Consider the following 15548-nt stretch of genomic DNA (forward strand, 5'->3'; position numbering starts at 1 on the left):
TGATCCACCATGAGGCCTGGTCACAGACCAGGCCACGGGGGCATTGACCCCCGGAACTCTCTCCAGGTAAACTCCAGGTACTGCTGCATATTACATATACATTATACTAAACAAATTTACAGTGAAAATAATAACTGAGCTCTGCTCAGACCTCTGCAACACAATTGTCCTCAAAGATTTGTTAAGTTATGTATCATGAATTAAGGAAAGATCCTGGACTTCCTTATGAAACTGAGAAAGTAAATGAGATAGTAATTATGGACAGGGTAGACTATAGTGGAAAAATGAGCATGTTATTAAAAGACAGGGGTACTTATGTGCCCCTTAAAATACTTTTTTTTTTTTTCAGCAAGTCAGCCATCTCCCACTGAGGCAGGGTGACCCAAAAAAAGAAAGAAAATCCCCAAAAAGAAAATACTTTCATCATCATTCAATACTGTGTATGAACTGCAAAATAAATCATCATACATACTCAACAGATTAGGGATGTCTCCTTTCTTCAGTATGTATCCTGCTTTGGACACCAGCTCACCAAAAAGAGAATCATCATTTAGTGTATCATTCTCTTTTTTGCTCACTTTATTTTGAGATTTTTTCACCTTTCTTGGGCTATCAAACAAGTCTTCACTCATTTCTTCTGTATTCACAATCGGCCTTTTTCTTATTCGTGACATCATTGATAATTGATTTAAAATCTGTTAAAAATACATATATATGTACAGTAAGATGCAATGAAAAAGTATAAAATTAAATTTAGTCTAGCCAGTATATCAGTGAAAATAATAATGTTTCAAATTGGGGCCATAATGCCAACAGTGGTGGTAAAGAACTAGTAATTGCAGTAGTCCTTTATTTATATATTTTATGTATGAGTGGACATTTTCAAGTATTGTTCTCTACTTGAAAAGCCCACCCATACATAAAATTTATCAATAAAGGACTTCATTATATTTAGTGTCATTTAACATTAATAATAACAATAATACCAATAATAATAATAATAATAATAATAATAATAATGATAATAAAATAATAAAGACAATAACAGAATAATAATAATAATATTATACTACAAGAAAAAGAAAACTACTGATATATGTATATAGATGTATGTGCCATAACTCAAAGAACCAATTTTTACCACAAGTATAGAACAGCATCACTAAGAATTATCATAAAACAATACAGTATTCACAAATACTATTATAAACCCCATCAGTATGAAATAAAACATGTTTACCAGTGTATTATTATCTTCATGGAGAGGCACTAATCTGTAGGGGTCAAACCACCACTGTGGATATGATATAATTAGGTTTGATCCATCGAACAGGAGAATAGCTTCAATCCTTTGGATCAAAATCCCTTCAGAATTAAGATAAAACACGTGTATACAGAAATTATTTTACAGGATTTAATCACTTCTAAAGTGCAAGTACACTAAATATATCTTTGGAAATCTAAAGTTTGTTTAAAATTTTCATTTTTAGAGAGATTTTCAAACAACGTGAAATAAATGATAAATCTCTACATAAATACGTACATGTATGTACTTGAAATTTTGAGTGTATATCCACATTTTGCATAAATGGAGAAATTACTTACACTGAATGTTCACTGTTGTCCATACATAGTACTGAAATGGAAATTCTGTAATATCCAAAGGAAGAACATTAAAAACCTAACCAGACAGACTAGGCCATGATTTGTGTAGAGAACCGAGCCTCCACCAAACCTTGCACTGAACAAATTTAGTACTTCATGAAATACAATGTAATAGCCACGGTTATAACTGGTGACTTTTGCAATCTTTTGTTATTATTATATTCATGAGAAAGTGATAATCCATAAGGGTCATGCAGCACCTGGGGAATGGGAGATAATCAGATTTGATCGAAGGAAGAAGACAGAACTAATTCATCGGATCAAGAGCCCCTTCCTGGCACCCTTGAGGGGTGAAGCTCTTGTATACTTCTTAACAGTAAAGCATCAGACTTTGTTAGGGTGACCAGTATACTATCATTCCCTTATAAACCTGCACAGTAAATACCCGGCCTTGTAAGGGGGCACAGTAAACTACTCATAGTGCAGGTTGAATGCTGGACAAAGAAGAGACTGTTGCCTGTAACCTAGTAGCAGAGGCATAAGAAATAGCCGACTGGGAGAGGAACCCAGTGGATATAAGCTACAATAAATTCTTTGTGTGATCTTGTTAGGAGTAAATAGTATGCTGCCATTCCTTTGTAAGGGTATTCAGCAAACTATCATTGTTGTGTAAAGGTTCTCAATAAACTACTATTCCCCTGTTAGGGTGTTTGATAAGCTACCATTTTTACATCATCTTTATATCTCAAATGCTTCTGCTGTCTCCTCTCTATTTGAGTGAAAAAGCTTATGGTGAAGGCAAAACATTTCAGAATACAGATACCTAAGTGTTGTACATGTCTGTCTTACCAACTTTTTGGAACTGCTTACCATTACCACATTATATACATTTATACCATTCCCTAGTTAAGGTGGTCAATAAACTACTATTCAGCTATTAGGGGGTAATAGTAGACTGCTTCTTGAGGTATTTCTGACACTTAGCATAATTTGAAAAATGCAATTTTATGTTGGTTTTACAGTAGAGATATTACTTGACTGCACTAATCTAATTGTAAAAAATGTAACTTAATTTAAAAAAAATCACCTAACCTTACCTAAAATAATCTAACATAACTTAATCTTGCCCTGCCATCAGCAGATATGCATCTGAGTTTACACTGTCAGGAACATGGCACAACTCAACCCTAAGTGGTGACTGGCTCAGACATGCAGTGCAACCAAAATAAATGTACTATTTTCACTCTATTATCTCTTAAAATAATAATATATACAAAAAATATTTGCCTAGTGCGTGGTGAACATAGGTTGTATATCCTGTTATATGTATTGTAAAATGTAAATTAATGCTCGATCCTGCCAAGTAGTATATTGACCCAGGAAAAGGGTAGGTATCTCCCATTCAGGGGTAGCTCCAAAAGTTTTATAAGAGAGGGGCTTAGAGGTGGCAGTCTAGTCGGAAAATAGGGAGGGCTAGGGTCATGTCTAAAAGTAGCATTATTATTAATTTTAAGATAAGATTTGTTGGAATTTTTTTTACCTGGGGGAGGGTTAGTCACCCAGGATAACCCACGAAAGTCAGTGAGTCATCGAGGACTGTTTGTCTTATTACCATTGGGGTCCTTCAATCTTGGCCCCCAGGATGTGACCCATACCAGTCAACTAACACCCAGGTACCTACTTACTGCTAGGTGAACAGAGACAGCAGGTGTAAGGAAACATGCCCAACGTTTCTACCCGTATCTGGGATTGATCCACAGACGATCATTGCATGAGGTGAGAGCGTTCCCAACTGGAAGATAGAATTTTAGGGAGTATATCTACCTGGAGTATACTTGGAGAGGGTTTTGGGGATCAACGCCCCTACGGCCCGGTCTGTGACCAGGACTCACTGTGGATCAGGGACTGATCGACCAAGATGTTACTGCTGGCTACACGTAAACTGACATACAAACTACAACCCGGCTGGTCAGATACTGACTTTAGGTGCCTGTCCAGCGCCTTCTTGAAGACAGCCAGGAGTCTATTGGTAATCCCTCCTTATGTATGCTGGGAGGCAGTTGAACAATCTTGGGTCCCTGACACTTATTGTCTCTTAGCATACTCAGCCTTCCCCCCCTTTCCCCATTTGCCTCTCACTGGCACTGCCCCTGCTCCAGTTCCTTAGAACAAGAACTTTTAGTCTGCTTCATGATACCTTAAAGAATAAAAACACAATACCATGGCTGGAATTAATCACCAAAAACCTGCACTTAGAAGAGGAAGTAAGTTTATTTCGGTACAGATATAAAATGTGTACAATTATCATACAGGCAAGGAAGAAGACTGACAATACTAATGAAAGACACACAAACTAGTCTGGGTATTTTTTTTAAACACACTGGCCAAGGGCAGGAGAAAAAAAAATTGGGCTGTAAAAATTAAAGACAATGAAACAGTTTCTCCAACAAAAAATTGACAATACAGTGGACCCTCGACCAACGTTGGCATCGTCTAATGTTAAATCCGACTAGCGATACATTTTAGCGCAAAAATTTTGCCTCGACTAGCGCTAAAAAACCTGACCAACGCTATTTGTTCCGTTCAAGACGCGTCCACGTTGGCCTGAGCGCGCCTCACTTGTCCCGTGGGTGCCAGTACTTACAAGCCAGCCAGCCACCAGGGTCCCATCCAAACATACAATCGGAACATTTCATATTATCACAGTGTTTGTAGTGACTGCACCTGCAAAATAAGTCACCATGGGCCCCAAGAAAGCTTCTAGTGCCAACCCTACAGCAAAAAGGGTAGGAATTACTATGGTCCTAGATAAGATAAGATTTCGTTCGGATTTTTAACCCCGGAGGGTTAGCCACCCAGGATAACCCAAGAAAGTCAGTGCGTCATCGAGGACTGTCTAACTTATTTCCATTGGGATCCTTAATCTTATCCCCCAGGATGCGACCCACACCAGTCGACTAACACTCAGGTACCTATTTGCTGCTAGGTGAACAGGACAACAGGTGTAAGGAAATGTGTCGAAATGTTTCCACCCGCCGGGAATCGAACCCGGGCCCTCCGTGTGTGAAGCGGGAGCTTTAGCCACCAGGCCATCGGGTCACCAACCAGGCCATCAGGTCATTAAAAGAAGAAGGGAAGTAACCCCGGAAAAGGACTTGCCACCTCAAGTCTTAATGGAAGGGGATTCCCCTTCTAAACACTTACACCATCCACACTCCCCTCCTCCCATCCCATCAATCATCACCAGATCTTCAATAAAGGTAAATGTCATGTAACTGTGCATGTCTTCTTCAGTTTGTGTGTATTAAAATTAATATTTCATGTGGTAAAAACAGTTTTTTTTTCATACTTTGGGGTGTCCTGCACGGATTAATTTGATTTCCATTATTTCTTATGGGGAAAATAAACTAGACTAACGATAATTTTGACTAACGATGAGCTCTCAGGAACGGATTAATAGCGTTAGTCGAGGGTCCACTGTATAGTAAAACCTACCATTAACGGATTTTGGTAATTTTAAACAAAAAACAAAATGTGTACAATTATCATAGTAACAGAGTTACAAACATTATCTAGATGGGATCTGGCCTGGTGGCTAAAGCTCCCGCTTCACACACGCAGGGCCCGGGTTCGATTCCCGGCGGGTGGAAACATTTCGGCACATTTCCTTACACCTGTTGTCCTGTTCACCTAGCAGCAAATAGGTACCTGGGTGTTAGTCGACTGGTGTGGGTCGCATCCTGGGGGACAAGATTGAGGACCCCAATGGAAATAAGTTAGACAGTCCTCGATGACACACCGACTTTCTTGGGTTATCCTGGGTGGCTAACCCTTCGGGGTTAAAAATCCGAACGAAATCTTATTTTCTCTCACACATAATGTGATGCAGAGTGTGCAGGTTCGAATCCTGCCATGAACTGAGAGATAATGTTTGACAATAATTTTGCCTGTATGCAAATTAAGCATAGTAACATATGTGTAAATTACCTAAGATAACCCAAAAAAGTGAAAGTAACGAAGTTTCGCTTCGTCCTGGACCACGAACAATGGCCCGAGGAAAAATTAAAAATTCTTCATATCAGCATGATATGTAAGTACAGAGATGAGTGACACTGGAGTATGTATGCTGAAAGACCCTTAATATACTTGGCATTTTGTGCAAACTTAAGTCTATATTAAAACTAATAAGGCAATAATTTCTCTTAAGTGAGAATTTATGATAAATCGTGGCACAAAAACACCATAAAAACTAGAAAAACATCACAAAAAAATAGAAAAACACTTCAAAATCACAAAAAATTAAACACTTCAAAAACGCTAGAAAAAATAGAATACTTCAAAAACATCACAAAAAAATAGAAAAACACTTCAAAAGCACTACAAAAAAACTACACAAAAACACCAAAAAAAAAAAAAACAATCTTGTTGCAGGTCACACAGTCAATTTATTCACTCTCCACACCATTACATTACACTCCATTATTATAAACTAACTTCACCTCCTCTTGACCTACTTAATATCTCTTCCTCAAGTTAGGTGAACTTTACTTTCAAGTTGTCTTCCCCAGAGCTCAAAGTTGAACAAGTTCCCGCCTGATCTGTCTCAGTCACTGTTTACCAGTTACTGTTGCCATCTGTTGACACTTACTGTAACTAACAGTAAGACAACAGAACTTGTAAGTTTATTTAGGTATACACAAATACAGTTACATAGAATTACAAATTCAAATATCTATTACTTTGCGTAATATTCACTGCGCAGTTTACGTGTTGTAAAATATTGTTGAGCACAAAGAAAGTCACTAACATGTATGGACATTTTGGGAAGGTAAATTTAAGTAATGTAAAGCAAGTAATAATAATAATATCTTTATTTACTACAATACATGTACATTATTATTATTATTATTATTATTATTATTATTATTATTATTATTATTATTATTATTATTATTATTATTATTATTATTATTATTATTATTATTATTATTATTATTAATATTATTATAATCAAGGGAAAACGCTAAACCCGGAGGATTATACAGCGTCTAGGGGGGATGTGGAAGGCATTCAGGCTTAATTCGGGGAACTGGAGCACAGATCCAATTCCCTAAATCAAGAGCCCCTCACCAACATCAAGGAACCTTCCTTGAGGGGAAGTACATGTACAAGGTATACAGTCCTAGCTGACATCAATGACGTACTACTGTATAGAAAGCTGCTTGTTATGCTGAGCATTTCGGGCAAATTAGGTCAGTTTTGTCCCAGGATGCGACCCACACCAGTCCACTAACACCCAGGTACCTATTTTACTGATGGGGGAACATAGCCAGTGTAAAGAAACATACCCAATGTTTCTACCCTCGTTGTGCTTTGAACCCGGACCTTGCCGTGTGAAGCGAGAGTTTTAGCCACCAGACCACACGGCACTGTAAGAGAAAGTAAGTGAAAGGCCTGGTGGTTAAAGCTCTCGCTTCACACGGCGATGGCCTGGGTTCGATTCCCAGCCAGGGTAGAAACATTGGGCGTGTTTCTTTCCACCTGTTGTCTATGTTCACCCATCAATAAAATGGGTACCTGGGTGTTAGTGGACTGGTGTGGGCCGCATCCTGGGACAAAACTGACCTAATTTGCCCGAAATGCTCAGCATAACAAGCAGCTTTCTATACAGTAGTGTGTCACTGATGTGAGCTATGGTCTGTATACCGTGTACATGTACTTGCAGTATATAAAGATATTATTATTAAGTAAAATTAAGTAATGTAAATCGAGTAAAATTAAGTAATGTAAAGCAAGTTCCAGCAAGAGGCTGTGAAGGTTACATCATGGATTATGATGTAACAAACGAGGTGCCTTGCACCCGCACCGCCCGAGATGCTCTGTGAAGTAACTTACACATGCCAGTTAGTCCTGTGCCAGTTGTATACTATGCTGTACTATACATACATAAGGGGGATTACGAATAGACTCCTGGCTGTCTTCAAGAAGGCGCTGAACAGACACCTAAAGTCAGTACATGACCAGCCGGGCTGTGGCTCGTACGTCGGTTTGCGTGCATCCAGCAGTAACAGTTTGATTGATCAAACTCTGATCCACCCCGAGGCCTGGTCGTGGACCGGGCCGCGGGAGCGTTGACCCTCGGAATGCCCTGCAGGTATACTCCAGGTATTGTCATTGCTGGTGAGATAAGATAAGATAAGATTTCGTTCGGATTTTTAACCCCGGAGGGTTAGCCACCCAGGATAACCCAAGAAAGTCAGTGCGTCATCGAGGACTGTCTAACTTATTTCCATTGGGGTCCTTAATCTTGGACCCCAGGATGCGACCCACACCAGTCGACTAATACTCAGGTACCTATTTGCTGCTAGGTGAACAGGACAACAGGTGTAAGGAAGCGTGTCGAAATGTTTCCACCCGCCGGGAATCGAACCCGGGCCTCCGTGTGTGAAGCAGGAGCTTTAGCCACCAGGCCATCCAAGAACGTGGATCTGACTTAGCCTTCCTTGGATAGAATCTGATTACCTACCATTTCCCAAGATGCTGAGTGATCCTTATGGGTTTAGCGCTTTCTCCTAAATATAATAATACTCCATGATGCAATCCCTGACGAATTTCCGTGTGATGCTTGTCCTTAGTCGTCGCTCTTATCAGTGTCATCCTCGCCCTTATCAGTGTCATCAATTAGCTCTTTGATAACTTTACAGCCTGTTGTTATTGATTCTAATGAGGGTGTTTGCGTTTGGCGCTGAAGGGGTTTAGACATTCAATTCAATTCAAAGTTTATTCTCTATAAGGATTACAATGCTGAGTTTACAGAATTTGGTTATTGTGTGGTTTACATGTAGTAAAATAATAATTACAGAGTGTACCACTAGAACACCTAGCATGGCTAGGCATTTCGGGCAGACTTAAATTAATTCGACTGAGAGTCGAAGATCAAAATGAATTTTTTATGAGGAGCCACAAAATTTGAGACTGTTCAACTGCCTCCCAGCACACATAAGGGGGATTACCAACAGACCCCTGGCAGTCTTCAAGCTGGCACTGGACAAGCACCTAAAGTCAGTTCCTGATCAGCCTGGCTGTGGCTCGTACGTTGGTTTGCGTGCAGCCAGCAGCAACAGCCTGGTTGATCAGGCTCTGATCCACCAGGAGGCCTGGTTACAGACCGGGCCGCGGGGGCGTTGACCCCCGGAACTCTCTCCAGGTAAACTCCAGGTATCCCGAAGGTGGGCGAAAGAGATGCATGATAATATACACTTGAAAAATCCTAGAGGGATTAGTACTAAACATGCACACGAAAATCACTCCCTATGACAGCAAAAGACTCGGCAGGAGACGTAACATTCCCCCAATGAAAAGCAAGGCACCATGGGTACACTGAGAGACAACATAATAAGTGTCAGGGGCAGATGACTGTTCGAATATAAATGCCCTGTGTAAGCTGTCAGTGGCCCTTGTAAATTCCCATTGTAAACTATTAGTGGCCCCCTATAAATGCACGCTCAGTGTAAACTGTTAGAGGCCCCTATAAACACCCAGTGTAAACTGTCAGTGCCCCCCATAAACACCCAGTGTAAACTGTCAGTGGCCCCTATAAACACCCAGTGTAAACTGTTAGTGGCCCCTATAAACACCCAGTGTAAACTGTCAGTGGCCCCTATAAACACCCAGTGTAAACTGTTAGTGGCCCCTGTAAACGCCCAATGTAAACTGTTAGTGGCCCCTATAACACCCAGTGTAAACTGTCAGTGGCCCTTATAAACACCCAGTGTAAACTGTCAGTAGCCCTATAAACACCCAGTGTAAATTGTCAGTGGCCCCTATAAACACCCAGTGTAAACTGTCAGTGGCCCCTATAAACATCCAGTGTAAACTGTCAGTGGCCCTATAAACACCCAGTGTAAACTGTCAGTGACCCTTATAAACACCAAGTGTAAACTGTCAGTGGCCTCTATAAACACCCAGTGTAAACTGTCAGTGGCTCCTATAAACACCCAGTGTAAACTGTCAGTGGCCCCTATAAACACCAAATGTAAACTGTCAGTGGCCTCTATAAACACCCAGTGTAAATTGTCAGTGGTCCCTATAATACCCAGTGTAAACTGTAAGTGGCCCCTATAAACACCCAGTGTAAACTGTCAGTGGCCCCTATAAACACCCAGTGTAAACTGTCAGTAGCCCTATAAACACCCAGTGTAAACTGTCAGTGGCCCCTATAAACACCCAATGTAAACTGTCAGTGGCCCCTATAAACACCCAGTGTAAATTGTTAGTGGCCCCTATAAACACCCAGTGTAAACCTGTCAGTGGCCCCTATAAACACCCAGTGTAAACTGTCAGTGGCCCCTATAAACACCCAGTGTAAACTGTCAGTAGCCCCTATAAACACCCAGTGTAAACTGTCAGTGGCCCCTATAAACACCCAGTGTAAACCTGTCAGTGGCCCTTATAAACATCCAGTGTAAACTGTCAGTGGCCCCTATAAACACCCAGTGTAAACTGTCAGTGGCCCCTATAAACACCCAGTGTAAACTGTCAGTGCCCCTTTCAACACCCAGTGTAACCTCTCAGTGGCCCCCCTATGAACACCCAGTGTAAACTGTCAGTGTTAGTTTAATATGTTTATTATGCACCCCATACCCATCCTGTGGGCGGTAGTCAAAAGATTACAGAGGTACATAATGGGTCCAGGGACTGGGCCTCAAAGTTTTGATGGCTGAGCAAGTTACAGAGGTAATGAATTCACAATTTACAAAGGTAATGAACTCCAGGTAGGTCTAGTCACAATCATGACAAGTTACAAAGGTATTAACAGATTATAGAGGTACACAATGGGTCCAGGGACTGGGCCCCAAAGTTTTGATGGCTGAACTAGGTACAAGGTAATGAACTCACAAGTTACAAAGGTAATGAATACTGTAAGAATGGTTACTTGCGTTTATACATGGCTACAATCATGAACAAATTTTAGAGTAATGAGCAATTCACACTTCCACACCCGGTCACAACTGTAGTGAGTTATTGGTGCAAATATTGATTGTTGAGTCACACACACACACACACACACACACACACACACACACACACACACACACACACACACACACACACACACACACACACACACACACACACACACACACACACACACACACACACTCACTCACACACTAAGGGACATCGATACCTCAAAGGCAATGGGACCGGACAACATCTCTCCATGGGTCCTTAGAGAGGGAGCAGATATGTTGTGCGTACCACTTACCACAATCTTCAACACATCCCTGGAAACTGGGCAACTACCTGAGGTATGGAAGATGGCAAATGTAGTTCCCATTTTCAAAAAAGGAGACAGAAAAGAGGCACTAAACTATAGACCTGTGTCATTGACGTGTATAGTATGCAAAATTATGGAGAAGATTATCAGGAGGAGAGTGGTGGAGCACCTGGAACGGAACAGGAGTATAAATGCCAACCAGCACGGATTCACGGAAGGCAAATCCTGTGTCACAAACCTTCTGGAGTTTTATGATAAAATAACAGAAGTAAGACAAGAGAGAGAGGGGTGGGTTGATTGCATCTTCTTGGACTGCAAGAAGGCCTTTGACACAGTTCCTCACAAGAGATTAGTGCAGAAGCTAGAGCATCAGGCGCATATAACAGGAAGGGCACTGCAATGGATCAGAGAATACCTGACAGGGAGGCAACAACGAGTCATGGTACGTAATGATGTATCACAGTGGGCACCTGTGACGAGCGGGGTCCCACAGGGGTCGGTCCTAGGACCAGTGCTATTTTTGGTATATGTGAACGACATGACGGAAGGGTTAGACTCAGAAGTGTCCCTGTTTGCAGATGATGTGAAGTTAATGAGGAGAATTAAATCTGATGAGGACCAGGCAGGACTTCAAAGAGACCTGGACAGACTGGACACCTGGTCCAGCAAATGGCTTCTCGAATTTAATCCTGCCAAATGCAAAGTCATGAAGATAGGGGAAGGGCACAGAAGACCACAGACAGAGTATAGGCTAGGTGGCCAAAGACTGCAAACCTCACTCAAGGAGAAAGATCTTGGGGTGAGTATAACACCGAGCATGTCTCCGGAAGCACACATCAATCAGATAACTGCTGCAGCATATGGGCGCCTGGCAAACCTGAGAACAGCATTCCGACACCTTAGTAAGGAATCATTCAAGACACTGTACACCGTGTATGTCAGGCCCATACTGGAGTATGCAGCACCTGTTTGGAACCCGCACTTGATAAAGCACGTCAAGAAACTAGAGAAAGTACAAAGGTTTGCAACAAGGTTAGTTCCAGAGCTAAGGGGAATGTCCTATGAAGAAAGATTAAGGGAAATCGGCCTGACGACACTGGAGGACAGGAGGGTCAGGGGAGACATGATAACGACATATAAAATACTGCGTGGAATAGACAAGGTGGACAAAGACAGGATGTTCCAGGGAGGGGACACAGAAACAAGAGGCCACAATTGGAAGTTGAAGACACAAATGAGTCAGAGAGATAGTAGGAAGTATTTCTTCAGTCATAGAGTTGTAAGGCAGTGGAATAGCCTAGAAAATGACGTAGTGGAGGCAGGAACCATACACGGTTTTAAGACGAGGTTTGATAAAGCTCATGGAGCGGGGAGAGAGAGGGTCTAGTAGCAACCGGTGAAGAGGCGGGGCCAGGAGCTAGGACTCGACCCCTGCAACCACAAATAGGTGAGTACAAATAGGTGAGTACACACACACACACACATAAACACACACACACACACACACATACACAAACTCATACACACACACACACACACTCATACACACACACACACACACACACACACACACACACACACACACACACACACACACACACACACACACACACACACACACACACACACACACACACACAAAAACACACAAACAAACACAAACACACACACAAAAACACACACAGGAGCTTGGACTCGACCCCTGCAATCTCAACTAGGTGAGTGCACACACACACACACACACACACACACACAGGAGCTAAGACTCGCCAGGAGCTAAGACTCGACCCCTGCAACCACAAATAGGTGAGTACAAATAGGTGAGTACACACACACACACACACACACACACACACACACACACACAAACAAACACAAACACACACACACACAAACACACAAACACACACACACACACACACACACACACACACACACACACACACACACACACACACACACACACACACACACACACACACACACATGCACATATGTGGTAATGCTTTATTTACAGCTAGCAAAGTCAGGGTATTTCTCCAGAATGGTCTGTAATATACCACTGTGGATAAAATACTTAACCATTTCTTGAACACTTCTGAGTGAGTTGTTTCTAAATTCATTAATTTTATCGCACTCCAGTACATAATGACGCAGGGTGTGACAATAGTCCATCTGGCAAAGTTTACATTTCGTTTGGTCTACATCTGGTGGTGGTGATTTAACCTGCCAAAGATATTTGTAACCCAGCCGGAGCCGGGCAGTAGTGACATCCAAGAGTCTGCTTATTTTGTTGGATGCACCATAGACATGTGGCTCCTCCTGCATGATAGAATGATGATAGATGGACTCACTGGTGTCAATCTCCCTGAGCCTTAAGTCCATAAAATTCAGTTGAAGTTCTTTTCGTATTATTGTTCTCAAACTACTACCTGACAAGCCAAGATTGTAATCTACTCCCTCTTTGAAAGCATACAGCTTAGCCAATTTATCAGTTCTATCATGCATCTGAAGACCAATGTGAGATGGAATCCACAGCATGTGCACTCTGACTCCACTGTCCACAATCCTACCATACCTGTGTCTGGCTTCTGACACAAGCATGCCACAATTTATGCTTAATAAGTTGAGAGCATTTATGGATGACAGAGAATCAGTTACAATTAAACTGTCAATCTTTGATACATAGATGCATTTCAGTGCAAGGAGTATGGCAAACAGTTCTGTCTGAAGGGTAGAGGCCCCTATAAACACCCAGTGTAAACTGTCAGTAGCCCAATAAACACCCAGTGTAAACTGTCAGTGGCCCCTATAAACACCCAGTGTAAACTGTCAGTGGCCCTATAAACACCACTGGACAAGCACCTAAAGTCGGTACCTGACCAGCCGGGCTGTGGCTCGTACGTTGGATTGCGTGCAGGCAGTAGTAACAGCCTGGTTGATCAGGCTCTGATCCACCATGAGGCCTGGTCACACACCGGGCCGCGGGGGCGTTGACCCCCGGAACTCTCTCCAGGTAAACTGTCCGTGGCCCCTATAAACACTCAGTGTAAGCTGTTAGTGGCCTGTATAACCCCCCAACATGCAGTGACCGCCGCGTGTGCTGTCTGACTGACGACATACATCATCGTCTCCACATCAGCAGATTGTCACTGAGAATGGCAGATCAACCAGCCCAGAATCCTCCAGCTGCAGCAGGAGAGGCGGAAAAACCGAAAACGGCGAAGCAGCTGGAGAGGGAAGCTAAGAAAGCTGCTAAATTGGCGAAGTTTCAAGAGAAGCAAGCCAAAGTTGCCGAGAAGTCCGAGGGTCAACAAAAAGAGAAGAAGCCTAAGAAAGTAGAAGAGGTGAATCAGTAATGAAAAGTAGTAGAAAAACCACGTATAAGGATCCCATAATGTCTACGTTTAACTGTTGTGCCTTATAACTTTAAGTTTTAAAATTAGTATTAATATCAGTACTGTTATTATTAGTAGTAGTAGTAGTATTTAGTATTATTAAGTCTGGTTATATACACCAAGAGATGTATGTGTCAACGTATATATGTTGTGGGTTTACTTTATTCCTTATCTTTAAGCTTAAAGTATGTTTGACTGTTGGAGAAAAGGTTACGTGCACCCGTAATAACCCTCGTGAAGTGGATAAAATTTAAAACCCCTTTAACCTAACCAGTGAATCAAACTTGATTACTACCCATTCCCAGGTGGTGCTTCTGTAAGAATTTCCTATCAACGGTGCCTTGATACCAGTGAACAGCTCTTGATCCTAAGAACTGGAGCTCCCCTCCCTTAACTGAGTTAATGTAAATATCTCCGCTTACCATATTACTAGTAAATCTCCTTGTATTATAACTGCTTTTCAGAGTTGCTTAGACCCCGATGGAAATAAGTCACTTTGACTTTTTTTGGGTTATACTCGGTAATCTACACATATGCTGCTATGTATGATTTATGTAATTGCATTTATGTGTACTTATGCCTGAATTAACTTACTTCCTTGGATCAACTCAGCTTGCCTACATTTTCCAGGTACTGTATGAGCTGTATGGATTTAGTGCTTCCATGTGAATGTAATAATAACAATAATAATTTCATATAACTACTGCTAATAAAATTGTTATTTAGTGTTATTATTTATTGAATGCAAGGACAAGATGCACATGTGCTTAAATAAGATGCAAGCATTTAGGCCCCATTGAAAATAAATCACAGTATTTGCCTTTTTGAGTTCCTGAGTTAAATTATGTGATTTACGACAAAACCTTCTAATAGTATCATCTCCATTCATTCTGCTCAAATATGCTCATGCGTGCTTGCTCTCAGTGACCTTTTCTCTGTTTTCAGAAAAAAGTGATCACCTATGACTTGCCAACACCTTCAGGAGACAAAAAGGATGTTAGTGTGGAACTACCAGCCCAGTACAGTCCCAGTTATGTGGAGGCGGCTTGGTATGACTGGTGGAAAAAACAGGGATTCTTCAAGCCAGAGTATGGAGTTAGTATTTGATTTGAGTGATTTGATTTTAATGTTGTAATCTCAAGAGTTATTTGTTTGTTATACATACTTTATATGTTTAATGCTGTACCTAGGCCAGGAATTTAAATAGATATGTTACTACATATCTATTTAAATTCATATCAAGATTGAGTAATACAGTACAGTGT

General features: G+C 41.4%; 2 protein-coding genes across 3 annotated transcripts in view; one reads left to right on the forward strand and one right to left on the reverse strand.

Annotated features, from left to right (window-relative positions):
* Fancd2 overlaps positions 1 to 8285 on the reverse strand; it is an 88743-nt gene extending 80458 nt beyond the window's left edge. The window contains exons 1-2 of the mRNA XM_070101535.1: positions 8132 to 8285; positions 473 to 695 (exon numbers count right to left, since the gene is read on the reverse strand). Coding sequence (XP_069957636.1) covers positions 473 to 695; positions 8132 to 8134 — 226 coding nt within the window. The 5' untranslated portion in view covers positions 8135 to 8285. The remainder of the gene's footprint in view (positions 1 to 472; positions 696 to 8131) is intronic.
* A 5650-nt stretch (positions 8286 to 13935) lies between these two features.
* Positions 13936 to 15548, forward strand: part of ValRS (Valyl-tRNA synthetase) — a 29135-nt gene continuing 27522 nt past the window's right edge. For both annotated transcript variants that reach the window (XM_070101657.1, XM_070101658.1), the window contains exons 1-2: positions 13936 to 14232; positions 15229 to 15378. In XM_070101657.1, coding sequence (XP_069957758.1) covers positions 14044 to 14232; positions 15229 to 15378 — 339 coding nt within the window. In that variant the 5' untranslated portion in view covers positions 13936 to 14043. The remainder of the gene's footprint in view (positions 14233 to 15228; positions 15379 to 15548) is intronic.

Source organism: Cherax quadricarinatus, chromosome 78, assembly GCF_038502225.1.
Source record: "Cherax quadricarinatus isolate ZL_2023a chromosome 78, ASM3850222v1, whole genome shotgun sequence".
NCBI classification, from domain to species: domain Eukaryota; kingdom Metazoa; phylum Arthropoda; class Malacostraca; order Decapoda; family Parastacidae; genus Cherax; species Cherax quadricarinatus.